General features: G+C 43.4%; 1 protein-coding gene across 37 annotated transcripts in view; it reads right to left on the bottom strand.

The window, feature by feature from the left end:
- LOC100223410 (poly(rC)-binding protein 3) overlaps positions 1 to 19977 on the bottom strand; it is a 499051-nt gene that overhangs the window by 11779 nt on the left and 467295 nt on the right. For 27 of the 37 annotated variants that reach the window (XM_072924405.1, XM_072924404.1, XM_041714247.2 and 24 more), the window contains 5 exons: positions 18636 to 18692; positions 18073 to 18148; positions 16234 to 16286; positions 7982 to 8151; positions 135 to 2232 (listed from right to left, as the gene is read on the bottom strand). In XM_072924405.1, coding sequence (XP_072780506.1) covers positions 1884 to 2232; positions 7982 to 8151; positions 16234 to 16286; positions 18073 to 18148; positions 18636 to 18692 — 705 coding nt within the window. In that variant the 3' untranslated portion in view covers positions 135 to 1883. Of the gene's footprint in view, positions 1 to 134; positions 2233 to 6267; positions 6718 to 7981; positions 8152 to 16233; positions 16287 to 18072; positions 18149 to 18635; positions 18693 to 19977 lie in introns of those variants that run through there. The other 10 variants (XM_030265800.4, XM_030265799.4, XM_030265796.4 and 7 more) reach the window with 9 other exon arrangements.

Here is a 19977-nt window from a genome sequence, read left to right as displayed (position 1 = left end):
CAAAAAAAAAAAAAAAAGAAAAAAATCTTCTCACTATTAAAAAAATACCACTTGAGTACAACCAGCATAGAACAGCATTTCAGTGCAGGCAAGTTTTCTCACACAAAAGTTGGTGTTTTGGTTTTTTTTCTTAAATGTCAATTATTGAGACAGTTACAATAGTCCAGAACAATTTTACAGCAGTTTTTGAGAGCTTTTAAATAGCTGTGATACCTTGACATTATTCCCAGTTTTTCCTTCATTATATGCAACCAGGAAAAAAAAAAAAAAAGAAGAAAAAAGAAAACAAGCCACAAACAAACAAAAAAACCCCACAAAACCAAAAAAAAAAAAAACCACCCCAACAAAACCAACCAAAAACCCCATTCAGATAAGTGCAAATTGTAACAATGGCAGTTCTACAAATGGTTACAGCGACAAAACTTAGTGCAAAGGTGCTAAGGTGAAGAAAAGCCCACAGAATACAGAAATGACACAAAATACTGAGATAGTACTGAGCCCTATACAATAACACACTTTGAAATACCATGTTTTAGAAAGTATTGCATTTGCATTGTGTTTTTAGTTTATATTAAAATGCACTGAATACAGTTGATTTGTTAAAGCTTTGTGTCCAAGGAGTGCAGAGTGGATGAACATGGCGGGCTAATGGGATTCTGAATTTGGAAGTGGTGAAGAAAACAATATTGCATTACTGAGTTATGCAACAGAAATTAAAAAGAAGGTGGATGGACAAACATAAAATGCAATTAAGAACTAGTTCCAACAGCTGGCAACCAGCCACTCCATTCCCCAGCTCTCTTGGCTTTGGCTGCCATTACCCGTCTCATTTTAGTTAATCTGAACATCCTGAAGTGCTTGGTAAAGGGATAGGATCTGTCCAGGCAGCAGCCTTTGAATGACCTCTAAAATGCTACATGTTTTCCATGATTACCATACAACCTGACTGCATGATCAGTGGGGAGTTAAACAGGGATGTATTTTGTACAGAAACCTAACAAAAATTTGTCATTTTGGCTGAGTAAAACATACATGAGAGTAAATATGAGCTAGTGACGGCATCTGGTTTGTACTTGCTTTGAAGTACTTAAAGGAGTAAGTACTGTGTCGGTATATGTAAAACATCTGACTGCAAAAGAAGGAGACTGCTCTCTCTCCCTCCCTCCCTAAAGCAGAGTTCTTAAAATTACGTTTTTCCAAAGCAGAGAAAAATGGTTGCACCCTTTAAAAGAATCATGTGGAAGGGCACAGGTAGAAGCACCTGAAGTTGGTACCTCCTAACTGCCATCTCCTGCTTGTAGGCGAATTTTGGGATGGGGGTCTCCAGGTCTTTTGGGAGCAGCAGAATGTCTGAGGGGGCCAGCAGCACTTCATAGGGCATTGCAGGGGCACTAGTGATCATCAGAAGTGCTAGATTTGCACGTTCTAGCAATAGAAAAGATACATCAGAGATGCCAGTTTGCCATAAGGAATTGTTCTGCAGTTGGCGGGACCCCGGAAATGGATCTAAGGGTATTTTTATGCCTTGCTGTCACCATTTTGCCTCATTTATGTTTTCCCTTCTCTTCACTGTATCTCCCTTGCGGGCTGGGGGCAGCCCTGCCTTGCTGTGGGGCTGCTGAGGGCCAGCCCTGGGCACAGCCCTGTCAGAGGGATGGTGTCCGGGGAGGAAGGGCCCGGGATGGCACCTGCTGCTGTTGGAACTAGTTGGTAGGTGGTGCCTGGTGTTAGGTGTTATGGAGAGCGGAAGGCGACTTGAGTCGGCAACAGTTAACACTAGCAATCGAACAGAAAATAAAAGATGCCGTATTGTTTCCTTGATAACTAGAATCTACCACAGACTCTTGGCAGAGCTGGCAAAGCTTGCATTGTGTCTCATCCCTTCAATATGGAGCAAACTTCTGGCGGTCAGATTTCTTAACCCCGCTCGTCGAAGGAATTTTGGCAGTGTAAGCGGACAAACTCCCCGTGGCCCCCGTGGCGGCCGCGGCATTTAGTGCCAGGAGTGGGACAGTTTTCATGCCAAGCAGACTGGAGACAGGAACGGCATAGTGGGTGGTTGGCAGAGTTGGTAGGGGAGGGGGGGTACTGACGGTAGCGGCGGAGGCGGCCGCCAGCACGGCCATGGAGGTGGGGGTGGAGGTAGGGGTGGCAGACTGAGAGAGGTTCATGTTGAGGTCAACAGGGGTCGTGACGGAAGCGGTCTGGGTGCTGACTTTAGCCATCTCTAAGCTGCAAACGAAGAGAGGAAGAGGAACAAACAGGTTGGGAGGGTTCAGCCAGGGCGGTGGGGCCGGGAGAAGGAGGAGAAGGAGGAGGAGGAGGAGGAGGAGGGAAGGAGGGAGGGAAAGACAGCAACCACGAAAGGGCAGGATCCAGGATTAGATCGGTGGACGACGGGGACAGACGAGTGGGAGGGAGAAGGGGGAGAGAGAGAAAAAAAGGGAAAATGAGGGTCAAAGGAGGAACATGTTATGTGTTAAAGAAGAGAAATAACAAAAGGGTTTTCTATGATTTGATGGGGAAAACATTACTGAGACTCCAAAATTCTTTCAGAACAGAAAAGAAAAGAAAAAAGAAGAGGGTAAGGGGATGTTGCTAGTTCATTTTACATATGTAAAAAAGAAATCTAAGGAATGCAGGTAATGGCAAAAAGATGGAAAAAAATGAAACTTAAAAGAAAACTTAAAATAACTATGAGGTTTACTCCCCAGCACTGGTATGGTGAATTTTGCTTTTCAAAATTAGGGTATTTTTGAAAGGGGGACGCGGGGGGTTTTGGTAATTTTTTAAAATTTGTTGGTTTTGTAACATAAATAATACCTTTAGTCATTTTGCTAGGATGAGAGGAGACTGAGCAACAATTTGTTACTTCCATTTAAGGCGTAAAGTTTTTTTTGTTTTGGTTTTTTGTTTTTTAAGTGAGTTAGTTTTTAATTTCATTCACTGTGAGGTCAATGTGCATTTTTCATATAAAACAAACCAGATTAGCCAGTGTGTTCACTTCAGTTGATACTTTCCCCAGACTTTTTTTTTAATATCACAACAAAAGATTTATTCAATCTAATTATCAGTAAATTAGTAAAAAGGAACACTGAAGAACACCCCGGCTCGCACAGAAGTGGTATCTTTTCTGAGCCTGCGCCGTGGTTACAGTGGACATGACAAAGCTTTCCAGCTAACACACAAGGTACTACATGGATACAACAGACACATCCTCAGACTGACCCCGCCAGCACCAGGCACTTCCAGACTGACCTGACCTCCGAGCCCAGGGCAGTGATGGGCTCTTGGGAGGGTGTAGGAAAACAAACCACCTTCACTTTAATCTAACTCTACCCATCAGCAGGCAAGATGAGTTTGGCTCATATACTTCTGCTTTTCTGTACATTTTCAGACATTAAAATACAGTAATTCCAAGGACACACTGTTTTCTTTGTACGCCAAAATGTTTGCCTAATAAATCCTCCCTTTGCCCATTTGCTTGTTGCAGCTTGTGCACTGGCTTTTGGGTTGGCAAATAACACGAATACTAATTTCAGGATGCTTTTTGCAGGTGACCAGCTGGGAGCTATGGCAGCCTAGCATGGTTAGAAAACCTTTGCTAGCTACAGTTGCACGTGTGTTCCTAGTCAGTTTGGGGTTGTCTTTTTGGCAATTACTAACTTGTCAGGCTCCTGAGGTGAGCTGAGGAGCTGTAGCAGCTCCTTGCTTCCAGAGTGAAGCGCCAGCAAGCTGCTGGATGGCCATGCAGAGGACTTGGTGCTTTCTTCCCACACCTCATCAGGCTTAGGAAGGCTTCCCAGCACAGGGTTTGTGCTGGTCCCTACAGGCTCAGAGAGCGGCTGTAGCCAGGCTGCACGCTGGGAAGGAAATATGGTCGCCCCACACAGGGCTTGGAAAAGCCTCTCTTTGCCTCACCTTAGACACGGTTTTGAGAGTAACAGCCCCATGGCTGTTCATTGCCAGAGAAAGGCAATGACCAGCACATTGCCTGTCTCGTGCAAGGATGTCAGGGTCTGCCAGGATACGTAGGCAATGGGGACACTGGACTAGAGCTTCCCAAAGCACTGCTGCTGACGGTGAGTCTGAAGGACACCTGAAGTGGGTCTGAGCTGGGAAGAGGAGTGTAGAGGACAGAAGGAAATGTTTGAGCAGCGAGCTCCTCTCTTCTCCGCAAAGAAAAGAGGGCTCTTGGAGCATAAACACCTCAGCAGCTTTTGCTGGGAAGCTGGAAGGAGTACATCTTCTGTGAGGAGCTGGGAAGGAAGGAGGGTGAGTGCATGAAATTCAGACTCCTCTGAGGGAGGTGAATTTTTGATTTTCCTACCCCGAAGTCTTTATCGGTCCCCATGGATGAGAAACTCTGCTTTTCTAAGCAGGGAGTTTTTTCAGAGAGCTTTTCTAAACAGTGCACCCTTGTGCTGCTCGCCATCTACTCACACAGAGGGGTTTATGTCAAGACCACTGAATCAAAAACTCCAACTCCACTGTACATCCTCAGCTTGGGGATGTAGGAACTACATGTGATACCTTAGTGTGTTTTGTAAAACTCAGTTTATCCAGCTGGATTTTTTTTGTATTACTCAGTACTATTCTGGGATGGAGATCCATAGAAAGGTACTACTGCAGGACTCAGTGTTTCAGTGACTCCAAATTTGTCTACTGTGAATTTAACAAAAACAAAAAAGTCCTTACTGATACGGGGGGGGCGGGGAGGGGTGGGGGTGGTGTTTAAGCCTAAACTTTTTCCCGCACCAGCAGGGAGAACAGATCCCACAAGGCCAAAATGCTGGTGTTGGTAGCAGCCATTCCAACTCCCTCTTGCTGGTTTACTCTCACAGGAACAACTGTAGCAGTAATTTGCCCTCTTTACCATTTATTACTGGTGGCAACACATAAGGTGGGAATTAATCAGGCTTAGCTGTCAGCTGTCCCATGGCAGTGGCAGTTTCCCAAACCAACTGTGGATGCAGCAATGTTGTATGTGAAAGAAAGGGGGTGAGGCAGCCTTCATACAAAATTTCACAGTGGCAATTTTACACTGTCCCTTTGCAGGCCTGCACCTTCTGAATATATACACTGAAGGCCACATCCTGCATTACCTGAAACTGGTGAAGAGAAGAGAGCAGGTGTGGCTTTGGCAGTCCTGTTGGGTCTGTGAATGAACCTCTCGTAAAAAAAACCTTCAGGAAACTGCCGTTCAACAAGGATCAAGTGCTGATGGCTAAATTAATTTATAATTCAAAGTCAGATATTACACAGAAAAACTAAACTGCAGTTCAATCTTAATAAAAGCAGGAAGATGGAATTGGGTAATGAAAATCTAGTTACTACAAGTGGAGACCAGTTAAAGAGACAGAAGGCTTTACAGGAAAAAAAGACATTTCAGCTGCAAACAAGCTAAGACACGCTCTATTCATACAGAGGCCAGCGCTCGGGTAAGCAATACAGAATCACACCAATACTTTAGAAAGATTTAAATCTCTGTCTTGATATGATATCAATATATTTATATATCTAGAATTTAGAATATACTATGTACATATCCAACACCAGATTGCAATAAAAGTCTTAAAGCAAGCTGATAAATTATTCTATAGATAGCAACTTTGGTTGAAGGATAGCTTAAAGATACACGTAATATTTTTCAGGAATAAGGTGGATAGATAATTTTTTACATCTTATTTGCTGAAAGATACTGGATTATGCAGAAATACTGGCCCTGGAAACCAATTCCCATGAACAATAGATCTTGTAGGGGAGAAAAATATCTACCTTATGCTGAATGCTTATATGGCTGCTATTTCTTGTAATTATTATTTTCACATACCAGACCACACTTTGGGCAGTCTAGGTGCTGTACTTGTCTCTTCCCCAAAGCTGTTCTATGCCACAGTCTTTAGAAGAGACAGCATCACCTGTAGCAGGTTTGGGAGGTGGCTCCAAGCACACAGAGGCAGCAGCAGCAGCCTGGCTCTGCACCTCTGTCCTGCCCCAGCAGCTACACCTGACTAGAGCAAACCTCCTGCCTGCCCCACAGCTTCTCAGTCCTCCCCCAGTGCGACTGAACTCGCACTGCTGCTGTGCTGGCACCTGGCTGGATCGCTGTGTCTCATGTGAGAGGTCTGGAACAGTGTCGCTTTTAAAAATGAAAAAGCCACCTCAATTGCCTACTTTACCTTACAGCTTAATTAGTACACATTACTTTAGGAGCCTTCGTTTACAAATGAAGTCACTTCATCTAGATACAGTTCCAACACATGGTACATAATAATATATGATAGTTTATTGTAGATGATGGTAACAAATGACTTCTATCTAGAAACTGAACAGGAACAAAATATTGTGTTTCTGGTTTCACAGGGTAGAGATCCGTGGTGTATGACTGCTGAGGAGTTTTCTTCTTTGCGAAAGTATGTTAAAAGACCTCATATAGATCCCATTCCGCCACAAGAACCATTAAACAGTAATCAACAGAAGTGTGAAAGTTCACAGATTTTTCTAAAGTGAGTCAAACAGTTTTGTTCACTAGAGTTTCTGTCTCTGCTGAGCAGCTCACTGCAACTCCATTAATAAGTGCATTATTTTATTTGCATGCTTTAGCTGTCTTCAAGATCCTAAATTGTTATCTTCCGAGATCCAGATGCATGCCATGTGGTGTTTGTGCAACTAAAAATGAAGGGGTCTATTCTCGTCTCGATGTGTGGGGAATCCCTGAACACCAAGAGAAGAACATATCCTTAAGGGTTAAAGGAGGGAACACATTTTTATTTGATCACAGGGCTTACGGAAGTGACTTATATTTGCTACAAAGAATATAAATCAAAAGAGCTGTAGGTTGTTTTAAGATTCTGGAAATGGTTTATCTTAGTTTTCACAGTGCCACCCCTATATTTATCTTACCCTAGGAAGCTGCTTTCAGACTAAAGTATGAAAAGCAGTGTTTTTGCCTGCTATAACACAGAGCCAGCCGCACAAATATCCTGTTCCTCCACTCCAACCATTGCAGTGATGCTCTACAACACTGGGATGGAGAGGAGGCTGGACCACAGGAAGCCACAGACCTGCTGTGACTGCAGCTCCCACATAAATCACATACTTTGTACTACCTTAACAGCAAACATAGTTAAACACAAAGCTTGATTCATATCACAGTAATTGTGTGTGGGGGGGGAAATAAAATAAAATAAAATAAAAAGCCATAAAATATATAGCTATTCCCCCTCCCCCACCATATATTGCCTCAGTCCAGAATTTACAAGTAGATCTAGGAGACAGCACTATATCCATTGCACTTTCTTCTCTGCATAATTGCAAATAAAAATGGGATCAATTTGAATATTTTTCTAAATAATCATATAAAAACTGTTAAGAGACCTAAGCCATCACCATGGCTTAGGCAAACAGCCAGTGCTTTCATTAATTCTGGGACCAGGAAGTGGAGAAGCACACAGTTTCACCCTGTCTCATCAGGGAATGCTTCTTACAGATTTGTGGTGCTGTCTCTGAAGAAGTAAATCCTGTGCCTCTTCAGCAACCTAATGTCAGTTTATCAACTCTGAATGGCAATTTCCACTTCGTAAATTAAATCTATTTTGCAATCTGTTTCACTATATTTGCCATTCAGGTTAGTAAAATAGGTCTGTGAAAAGTGTTTTCCTCTAAACACTTCATGATTTTCATTTCATTTAATTTATCCACCGATATTTTAAGTGGATGCTAATATGAATATTCATATTTTGCAGCTTTTGTCATTCAACATGTAGCTGGAATTGCACCAGATTAAGCTCCTTTTCATATAAGCCAACAGCAAACCCAGGTTCTAACAATACAGGCTTTACAAACCATTAGGAATTGAGTAATACTATGCAAAATGGACACTGCAAAGCAACTTTCTGGATCTACCCAGGACAGACATTTGCTGGAGAGCAGACAGAGCAATCTCGCAGAAGCATGATCACTTACAAAGCCAACTTACCTTGCATTAATGAGGTACTGTGCTAAGCTGATGTTTGCAGGGGATCCTGTGATTGTAACTTGTCGTTCTGCGGAGCCTTCTGTGGCATTAGCAATCTTGATCTGCGCTCCTGACATCTGCCTGATTTCATTTATCTTACTGCCTTGTCTGCCAATAATGCAGCCTATTAACTGGAGCGGGACAAAGACTGAGATTAGTGCCACAGACACAAGCAAAAACCACTTAACTGCAATCTGTAGTATTGCTAAAAAGACGGTTATGAGCAGCTCAGTAGCAACAAAAAGAGTTTTGCTCTGCTGTTTGGAAGGAATCTCTAGTGCAGTCTATTGGCTCTGTGGTCATATGCCTCTAGAACCAGTTTTGCTGCTACATTAAGTCAGTATCTTATTTCTGGTACTCAAGACTTCCACTGTCTCCATGGCAGAAAATGACAGCGTGCTGTGATGCTGAGAAAACCAAACCACTTGCCAGTGGCAGCAGCAAGCCAAGAGCAGCAGCTGGAAGTCAGGCTGACCATCCACAGCTGCTGTATATGGCTTTGCACCTTTCCAGAGTGCTGACAGCCCTACACCTCCCTGGGTACACGTGGTTCTTGCTTGGCCAGGTACTGTGCATTAAAGTCAGTGGGATTTACAACTCTCTGACTGCAGGCAGAAGCAGGCATAGGAAGATACTGAAATTTGTCTGCCTTCCTTTACAGAAACCTACCAAGACTCTTATTTTGTGAATAGAACTGAGCCTGAGCTGTGAGTGTGTGTGCATGTGTGTACCAGGGTGTTTCTCCTCCAGCATGGGGAGCCCCCAGGAGCAAGTGGGCACAGAGCCAGCAGCTGAGGCTGAGATGTTCTGGTTTCTGTAAGGGTGAGGAGGGGGGTTTTGTTCTGTGTTAAGGTAGGATGGGTGCTGAAAAGCTCAGCCATGGCCAGAATGAGTAGAAAATGGAAATTTTGCTCTACAGGTCTGTTGATACTAGGATAATGTTGCCAGTTTTGCAGAAGGATATGCCAAGATGCAGAGACTGCTCTTCCCCTCCCACTCTTCCCGCTGCTTCAGGCCCTGACGTGTTACCCTCATGGTACTGTAGTACTTGGAGTAACTGGCCAGAAACAGATTCACGTTGTCCACATGTTTTATCAAAAGAAGAAAAACCTCCCAGTGCAATCCTTGCTTCACAGTCAGGGACAAACAGAAAGCCAAAGTGGATACCCAGGTAGCTGAAACAAAGACCAAGTTTTGACAAGCACAAGAGGAGCAACCATGAAGGGGAAGAAATGGGGTGGCAGGAAACGCTCACAGGATTTTCCATCCTGTTACAACTGAGGGCCTTGCTGAGCTCTCTATCCTTATCCCAGGGAATCTCTCTTAGTGTGACTACACGTGCCAGTGCAGAGGACTGGTGTGTGCTTCACCAGGAAGCCTCTGGCCTGTCTGTGTGTGCACCAATGTGCCCCAGTCTCACTGGCCTCCATGGTCTGCAGGGAGTGAAGCTGGTGCAGGAGAGGAGAGCACCAGAGCAGGCAGCTGCTGGGGTCACTCAGGAAGCTGCCACTTGTATGTGCTGGGGTCCTCCAGTGATGCCCAGCTTGTCACCCAGTGCAAAGAATGTGCCATCTCCCAGCTAAGTTTGAATTAGGTAGTGAGAATTCAGTCCACACTGGTCAAGGACCCTGATGCTGGTGTCTGGAAGAGAGGTTTGGTAACCTTTGGCCTGAAGCTCTCTGAAGTCACCCTTCACTGCTGTGACAACAGGATGCCTGAACACCCTCTGCAAGCTGTGACACAGCCTGTGGCTCGTGCAGAACACACAACTCCATCTGCCATGCAGAAGGATAGTAGTGCTGGGGGCTTGGGCTCTCTCTGGGGTGCCTTTCTCATTACACATTACTTAGACTGAAATTTGACCAGTATCTGAGTATTCAAGAGCTGATGTGTTCTTGGAAGAAGTTCAAGGGACATTTGATTATGGGCATTTGGTTTTACATAAAGAGACCTGCCTGAGATGCCTTGCTCTGAGATGGAATCATGTCAAACTGCATCCAAAGACCTCTGGCCCATTTGGGAGAGGAACCAGACCTACCACAGACTATACCAAACCTACTATACACTGTAGTCTAATACTGTACTTGCTAATAAATATAATCATCAGTGGCACAGGGTTCAGAAGAGGCCTGTCACTTCTGGTGTTCCCCAAGGTTCAATACTGAGCCCAGTATTGTTTAACTTGTTCATCAATGACTCAGATGAAGGGGCAGAGGCCTCCCCAGCAAGTTCCCTGATGACACAGAGCTGGGAGGAGTGGGCAACACCCCAGAGGGCTGTGCAGCCCTTCAGAGGGACATCGACAGGGTGGAGAGATGGGCAGAGAGGAACTGCCTGAAATTCAAGAAATGTGGGGGCTGAGCTGCTGGAAAACAGCTCTGTGGTGAAGGACCTGGGGGTTTTTGTGGACAACAAGCTGTCCATGACCCAGAAGTATACCCCTGGGGCCAAGAAGGACAATGAGATCCTGGGGAGCATTAGAAATAAATAACACTACCCAGATCAAGTGAAGTCATCCTGCCCCTCTCCTCAGCCCTGGTGAGGCCATGTCTGGAGTGCTGTGTCCAGTTCTGGGCTCCTCAGGACAAGAGAGACACGGAGCTCCTGGAGCAGGTCCAATGTAGGACCACAAAGATGAGTAAAGGACTGGAGCATCTCTTATGAGGAAAGGCTGAGGGAATTTGGCCTGTTCTGCCTTGAGAAGAGACAGCTGAGAGGGGACTTCATGAATGTCAGTATCTGAAGGGAGGGTGCCAGGAGGGTGAATCCAGGCTTTTCTCAGTGGTGCTGAGCAATATGACAAGAGGCAATCAATGGGCAAAAACTGATGCACAGGAAGTTCCACCTGGATGTGAGGAAGAACCTTTTCACTGTGTGGGTGACCAAGCACTGGGACAGGCTGTCCAGAGTGGTTGTGGAGGTGGAGTCTCCCTCACTGAAGATATTCATGAACCATCTGGACTAAATCCTGTGCCATGTGCTCTAAACTGACCCTGCTGGAACAGGGAGGTTGGACCAGATGGCCCACTGTGGTCCCTTCAACCTGATCCACTCTTTGATTCACCCACTCTGTGAATACTTGTATTTTAAGTATCTATAATATACACATATGTACATACACACACACATAGTATGTACATGTATATGCGCAGGTATTTTGACTCTCTCAAGACTTGGCTGGAAGAGCTCACATCAGATGTGCATCAAGCCCAGCAGTCTGTCTCTGACTGTAGCAGTAGCCCACCCTTACAAGAAAAAAGAAAGGCAAAACAAGAAATTGTCTGACAATTTCTTTTTGAACCTGTTTCTCCTTTTGCTGTCCAAGGGCCATGGCAGTGACTTGCAGAGCTTGCTGATGTGTTAAGTATCACCATTTGTTTGTACACCTGAAAATTTCAGCTGGTATACCCTCCTTCTTGATCTGTGAGCATCAGGTAAAAATGGTTCCCTCTCCACTTTCTCTATACCACCTCTGTCTGTTTTCCCCAACCTCAACATACCTCCTTGTGCCAAAAAAAACCCAATTTCTCCTTGTGTCAAAAAAACTCCAAACAAATCAGCCTTAAAACACATGTTCTACTTTTTGCCTTTTTCTAGTTTCACTCTGTTTTTGATAAAGTTCTGCTGGCAAGAATGGAAACAGAACTGAGTCAGGAGTTTGGACTCTTAAAGGGTGTGATTTGAAGGTCTCCTACAATTCCTCCCACCTCCAAATTGTGATGCTGATAGTTTCTCCCAATATGCTATGCATCTCTGGTTCTCTTCCATTTTTTTTATTTTCCCCATAATGCTAAATATAAATGCTTTATATAAATACATACATATCTATCTATATTATATATAGACATAGAAATAGGTATCAATAAATTTTCCCGTAATGCTAAAGCACTGTCAGAGTCTAATAAAAGAATTCAATGCTGCAGAGCATTGACTGCCACAGGAAATGGAAATGGCATGGAGATTTTAAACACTGGTAAAAAAGAATCAGTTTCCTTTCTTATAATGTAGTGCTTGTAAAAAGGGCCAAGAATTAGCCTCTGCAACTTGGTGTCTGCTCTCAGGAGCAGAGGGGTTGACCACAGGTACTCGTGGTTCCCCCTGGTTCCCTGCTGCCAACACAGCAAGTCCATTTGCTTTGGCAGTCTCTGCATTAGCTGAGCAAGCAGGTGCTTATCATGAATGAGACTCTTCAATCTCTTTTCAGAAAAATACAGGCTGAAACTCCTAGTTTCAGGTTTGGGTTGGTCTGTTTTGTGTTTTTAACTAGAAAGTCTGGTGCAGAGTACTACATAGGGGGAAATATCTCCTGAGGCAGATTATAGTTCTTTACAAACTTGCAGCAGGGCCTGGAAAAAGATGCTTAAATACACTGTATCTCTTAAGAACAAAACAATAATAATGTTAAGAAATTTCCTTGCCACAACAATGCAAAATATGGGCCGTAATAATTGCACAGACTTTGCAATAAGCCATATAGAAAACGGAGAAAACGTGGGCTGCTCCGAGAGCATTTCGCACATGTGGTTCTCACTCATTGGCAGGGAATTATCTGAGTTACCATAGGGAAATAAAGGCAATTCTTTAAGTCTGCCATATCCATCTTGGACTGGATTGACACTTCTGTTTCTACGGAGTGGTGATCAGATTTACAGCTGCCTTAAAATGTTCTTGGTGCTTTCTGTGGGGTAAGTTGCTTGTGCCTGACTGCCTCTCCCACATATATGCAAAATATGCCCAATTTTTATGAGATGGATTTTTAAATTATTATTGGTCTGTTCATTTATTCTCAATGGATGTTTTGGGGGTATTGAATTACAAAATCTTAAGGCATCTGTTATCTACACCCAAGGGTACCATATCTCTTTCTTTTAAGGTTCTTTTAAGGAGCTGTTAATGCCACTTTATTCTGGGGTTTAGGTGAAACACACTTCTATTATGTAACTTGGGCAGCAGTGGAAGGACAGACAAGATCTCAGCAAGAGAAGAAAGGCAACCAAATGCCTCTGTAAGAGACTTTGATGAACAAAATGAGATACCAGATAAAGACCAAGGTGACTTCTGAGATGGACTGGGAGAAGTGTCCTCTTTGTTCTCTTTTTGGAGTTACACAGAAGTTATGAAAAAACCTAGAAAGGCAAATCATCTGAATTCATTATTTGGAGAGGAAGCCTCAGCTTTTAGCATGTGGAAAATAACTTCCTGTAAATTTCTTCTGTTCTCCAGTATCTCTTTGTTATTGAGCAACAAGTTAATTGCAATTGTCTGCATATTGTATGAAGAAAGCAGCATGATGTTTTACAGAAATTATTAATAACAGAAACATAATTTTTTGTCACTGCCTAAATGCCAGAGGGAGTGAGGAAAATTTATTTTAATATGCAGCTACGCAATTTGTAAAAGGCTATTAATATCTATTTGCTGTAGGCTAGGCTAAACTCTCATCTTCTCATTGTCTTTATATTTGATTTTGCTCTATCATGTTCTTACTGAGGCATGCTTATCATTACCTTGGTCTTAAAAAGTATGTAAAAGCATGTAGCACGTGTAGCTATACACTAATTTCTCTGGTAGCTGCAAAGCATGCAGGTATTTGCAGGTCTCATGGTATTCTCGTGTGTGCTGGACTTTTACACAGATAAGCACAAATGGTAAGAAAGCTGTGGAACTCATGCAGCACAGGGATCCCTGGAGCTGAATCAGGCAGGGGACAAACCAAAGGCAGCTTCAGGGCTCCACTGCAGCTCGTGCCAGGGCCTGCAGCTTCCTTCACCTTTAGCCAGAAGCAATCACTGTGCCACACTGACAGCCTGCCCATTAAAACTGGGACTAGGAGATGCTTATTGGGAAAGCAAAGTCAAACTGCCCACGCAGGCTTTGCTGCACAGCTGCTGCTGCCTCTCCCACCCTGCTGCTGCTGCTGACCCCACCCTGATTGATGGTGCCGGTGCCTTCCCACCCTGTTCCCTCACTGCCTCATTTCTTTCTGTCTCCCTCATATCCTCACTTCTCTTTGAATCATTAAGGCTGTAAAAGACCTCTAAGATCATGGAGCCAAATTATTAACCCAGCACCATCATTTCACTCCTAAACCAAGTCCTCAAGTGCCACATCCACAATGTCCATTTGAACACTTCCACATGTCCTTTTGAACACTTCCAGGGATGGTGATTCCACCACTTCCCTGGGCAGCCTGTTCCAATGTCTGACCACCCCTCCAGCAAAGACATTTCTCCTAATAGCCAATCCAAACCTCCTCTGGTGCAATATCCTAAGACCATTTCCTCTTTTCCTATCATTCACTTGGGAGAAGAGAACAACCTCTACCTGCCTACCTTCTCCTTTCAAGTAGTTAGAGAACAATAAGGTCCCTCTGGAGTCTTCTCTCTTCAGGCTAAACAACCCCAGCTCCATCAGCAGCTCCTCACGGGATTTGTGCTCAGACCCTTCACCAGCTTCACTGCCCTTCTCTGGATTTGCTCCAGCACCTCAATGTCTTTCCTGAACTATAGGGCCAAAAATTGCACACAGCATTTGAGGTGCAGCTTCACCAGAGTCAAGCACAAGGAGACATTCACTGCCCTGGTCCTACCACTGCTGACAAAAAAAATATATATTTTTGGCACTGGGCTGCCTGGAGAGCAGCCCTAGAGCAGCTGTGATGGGGACATGGGACACCAGAATGAATGGTCACATTGGAAGACCCCAGGGAAGGCACTTGTGAAATTCCCAAGCAGCTCTTGCTACTCAATAGGACAAGAGCCTGTTGTTCCCTCTGCTCTGCAGCCCTGGGTATGCACACACAGACAGGAGCACAGAGCTCAGGGGGGCAGCACCGACCTTTTGGTCCTCTAATGCACACCTTGACACCATACACACATCAGAACTCCCTCTCACCACCTGGAGAGTCCTGCAGGCTCTTCCTAAACCTATCCTCATGTTGGCTGTGGCTTTGCTCCTTTAGCAGCAACAGCAAGACACACACTGCATAGCCAGAAAAACCTTCTATGAGAATCATTGTGCAGATTCGTGTTTGCTTTTCACTGACAATGCTGAGATGGGGCATTTCACACCTCATGGATGAGAAACTGATGTTTTTTAAAAATTTTGTGTTGCACTACAGAACCCAGGGCAAACTTTCTCTCTCTCTTTCTCTGCTATGAAGCCCAAAAGAAGGTAAATCAGAAGAGTGACCTTGGATTTACATCTCTGATGGCAAGAACAACATTTGCCTGAAAGTGAAATTAAGAAACTTGTGCTAGAAGGATAAAGAAGGTGCTCCTAAAAAATTCTCAACATAAAATGAATTCAATTGCAAAGCAGGAACTGACTAATCAGAAGGGAATTTTTTTACACAACAGAAAAGATAAAGGAATCACAGCACTCACACCTCCACTTCTTTGTGATTCTGTATCTTTTTCATACTGTAAATCATTGCCACTGAGTTTAATAGGGCTTGCACAATATTGTAAGTATCTCTTAAGTAATATAATTGCTATTTGTGATCCCACTCATACTTCAAAGCTTTTTTTACTGGAGGGGAAAACATCCATTTTCCAAGTGACTCATTTGTAATGAAAACGGAAAAAAGACCCCAACCCTGTCTGCAGTGAAATCCAATCAAAAGGGAAGGCATTTTCATGATTCCCAGCATATCAGTTGGGTGAACTGTTTTAAGATTCAGCACCATGTTGCTCATCATGGGCATTGGGCCTGACCCATAGCTGTTGGAGCAGGAGTGTTTCTAGCCCTTGTTTTTTAAATAAACCCTTATACTGCACCTTTACATTTCCAAAGTAGCTTTTTGGTTCAGGAAAAATGCCGTCTTGGGTTAAGTGTGGGGCTCAGTGGAGATGAGCATGGAGGACTGCAGCCCAACACACAGCACATGGAGCTGCACATTCTTCCACCCCCTTTGGCCCTCTGCTGAGACCACCCGTGCCAGTGCCACCTGAGAGATGAGTTTTGGGAGCCCAGGCTTTCATGAATCCAGTGAAGCCCTGTGGCACTGTCACCAAGGGGCACGAGAGAGGACAGTCACTCCTGCTGCTGCCATCCAGAATTTCATGAACCCCTCATGGCCCTCCCCACAGACTGAGTGCTGCACAGTTTATTCTGGGGCTGGTGTTTACAGATCAGCCAAAGATCAGAGGTGTCCCCTCTGGTGGCAGAGGAGCGAGAGAAGAGAAAGAGATACGGATTATTGGTCCACTTACATCATTGGGAATAGTAAGTTCATGGGAACTGGTTGGAGTAGTGGCATCCAGTCCTATTCAGGGGACAGAGGGAAAATGTTACGCCAGCTGTTTGCAAGAAGGGCAAGACACAACAAATGAATTTTTAAAGAAGGAAACATACAGAAAGGAGAGGGAAAAAAAAAGATAAAAGAAAGGAGCAAAGAAAAACAGAGAACTGATAGTGAAACAGAAAAGAAAGCAAAGGATGCAAAACTCAGAGGGCTGGACTAATTTTAATTTAATTAACCTTTAACCCACCAAAGCAACAAATGTCACATAAGATTCCATAGGGTCATCTTAAAAAGCTTCTAGAAAATGAAGGGTTTCCTCTAAAAATAAGTCTCTGAAGCTTGTTCTAAACATATCAATTGAGAAATTAATGTATGGCTGAAATTGGACCTGTCTACTAGGAATTCTAGAATATGGAAAATTAAAGTGGATGTCAGATGAACAATTAGTTGAAGAAAATACATATTTATGAAAAAATAACAAAAAAATTAAAATAAGGACAAAGAAATTAACCTAAGAAAAACTGGAAATTATATGTGGGATTAGTTGCTGAAGAAATGTTGGGAAGGGTAATTTTGGAAGGGCAATGGACAAAGTACTCTAAGCTGCATACATTTGTTTGTAAATTGGGTAGACAAAAGGAAAATGCTCAGGAAAAATGGAATTACTGTTCTAACACACAGTAACATCACAGAAACGTACATCTCACAAATATAACCAGGGAAAGATTAAGGAGAAGGATGTTAATGACAAGAATAAGGAAAACACAAAGCTAGGAAAGGCCATTTAGTATTACTTGTAGGTATTTTATCAGATACATCACAAAGAAACAAAAGTATGTTTTGATGTCATGAATCTTTCCCTTATTTTCTCTTGTTTTGGTGTTTATTGTATTATTTGTAAAGATATGCCAAAAATAGTAATTTCTAACTAGAATATACAAAAAATAAATATTCTATTTTAAAAGTGACTAATTTTGTTTATATTCAATTATGAATTGCATAAGCTTACTTCACACTGAATATCAAATAGTCAAGTTGCTCACAGAATTTGTGACGTATGTGATAAAATGTTATTTGCCATACAAAGCATGTACCAGTACAGATGCAATTCTGTTCTCTGAAGTTTTTAGATGTCAAGCATGTATGTTGTGAAGTACAGTAAAAATGTTCATTCGCAGGCTTAAGTGACTTCTCATTCTTCAATCAAGAAATCAGTCTCAGCTTTATTAAGTAGGGAGCAAATTTTAAGTCCTTAACTAAATTTCCATTGCATTTTGTAGCTGTATCTGGGTTATCTAGTAGGAAGTGAGGCACTTGTCCCAGCAGTGATGATTACAGATGCTCTCAAGACATTTGGCTCTACAAGAATTCAACTTTCAGCATGTCATAGTTTCTTTAAATGGTGCTTCTGTGCCATGAGAACCAACTGTTTTCCCATGTTTGCTTCTCTCTGATCCACGGCACCAAAGCATGGACAAGAAGCACTCCCAAGCACTTCCCTCAGAACCAACTGGTACATACTGTATGGTCCACAATAACTCTGCGAGGACTGAACAGAAGAAACTTGGGGCTTTTAGCCAAGGGCACAAATGAAGCAATTGTGATTAATAAAAGTAACAAACAAAGCACGTTTTAGTGATGACAAAAGGAACTGTAACAGAGGTACGGGAGGGAAGAAGAGAGATTAATGTGCAAAACCAGAAGGATTGCTGGTCATTGACCACATTTATTATTAAAATGATGTAATGACCACGGGAAACAAAGCTGTTAAGAAGAAGGACATCCCCAGGGGGTCATGGGTACGTACCAGGGAAACCAGGGGTGGTCTGCCCAAGGGGAGTAAAGGGGGGATGCTGCATAGCCAACTGGTGAAGCTTGGTCAACTGCAGGGCAGGATGGGAAATTAGAACTAACCAATCAAATGGAATTATTTCAGAGCAGAGAAACCATCTTACGTGTTCTAAAACTGGATTAATTAAAATTATATTGAAAAATAAAAGGTTTAATCATTCATTCTAATCTACCATAGAGAAAAAAAAAAAACAACCAAACTGGTTATAAATGACATCTCTACTGTTATTACATGTAATGGCTATTGTTAATATTAACTAATTACTGTAGAATTACATATCAAAAGAACTCAAATATATCACATGCAAAAAAGACCAAGATAACTGTCATTTGTTCCTGGGCCATTGTACTTTCCAGCAATTATTACACAAGGTAAGAGATGCAGCTGGGCTAACAATTGGCTATAGACAGTGTTGGTCAGGAAAGGTGTCCTTAGGCCATGTCTTTATTGCTAACTGTAGAAAGCAAATGGTGCCCAGAACAAATAAGAGGGAAAGGAACAAAAAGGGAGTAATTTACATGTGCTGGACTCACGTCTGGATGAGGGATGGCATACTGCCCCTGAATCGTGAACGCCTGGGAACAACAAGCACAGTTAAGACACGGGTTAGTCAGCTGGGACAAGCAGCATTCCTGTTCTCCTCAGAAAATCTTCTCATGCCCCTCCCAGCAAATGCCATCTGCATTACCTTCCACACTGAGTGAAGTTTAATTGTCTTGTGCTGCTTGATAACCCTTGGCACAGTACAGAAAGGTCTCTGTCAGACTGCTCATGTACCCCTTGCAAGCAGAGAACACCAAGTGCCACTGCCCAAATTCTGATGATCTCAGCCCTCAGGAGCTCTCTTTAGTCCAGCTCTGTCCTCCAGGAGCAGAGCTGAGGACACTGAGGGGGTCAAGGAAGCACAGGGGCTAGCCAGTGACACCAAGGCACCTAGGGACATCCTGATGCCAGAGCAGCAAGAGGCACAGTGAGGAGGGGACAGACCTGCTCAGGGGATGCCTTGCCCTGTCCTCCAGCTCCTGACTGCTACATGTGTGCAGGACCATGTGCCAGCCAGCTCTGAGCCACCTCATCTGACAGCCACAGATACCAAGTGCCAGCTGGGACACCTCACGGAGTTCATGCCCAGGCTGCTGTGCCAGTGGGTAGCTGAGCCTGTGTGCTGATGGCAGCCTGTCCTGCAGTGCCTGGGCACAGAGCCAGTTTGGAGATAGGAGCATCACGGAGACCCCCAGCACAGCGGGTGATCTTATCTTCCACAACAAGCCAGATATCCTCTCTCCAAATCCAGCCACAAGAGCAATGCAAGGGATGTAGTTTCTGGCATCATTTCTGGCAGCACTGAGGTGAGGTGTGGGGGTAAAAAAAGCACATGAGTGAGGAGGGATATGGTGGCATGCCTGGCAACAGTTAGCACAGCTCTTTATCTCTCCTGCTGGTCCTTTTCAACTCTCTGCAGTGGCCTACAAAAAAAAAAACTACAGAGAGTTTATGATTTTCTATTACGTATGAAAGGAATGGCATGTCAGAAAAAATGTAATGTGCTTGTGCTTAGACAGGCAGGAAAGGAGAAGGACAAATTATAACATAAATATTTGTCGTGGGAGAATTATAAACAGGAACAGAGCTGATTAACTTAGTTTGCAAAATGCTTATTTGACAAAAGGCCTCTTAGAAAGTAATGAATCCTCTGCAAATGATAAAACAATTCATTTAATGGAGTTCGGATATTAAAACCTTTAATGTCTCAACTGCATGATGCACACTTCTGCAGCAGAATTTCCCTTCTGGAAAAGAAACATTTAATTTAGTTTTTAAATTAGTTATCAAGCCAAGCCATAATCTGGAAAACATTAT

The sequence above is a fragment of the Taeniopygia guttata genome, chromosome 2 (genome assembly GCF_048771995.1).
Source record: "Taeniopygia guttata chromosome 2, bTaeGut7.mat, whole genome shotgun sequence".
NCBI classification, from domain to species: Eukaryota; Metazoa; Chordata; class Aves; order Passeriformes; family Estrildidae; genus Taeniopygia; species Taeniopygia guttata.
This window is presented reverse-complemented; position numbering and strand designations above follow the sequence as displayed.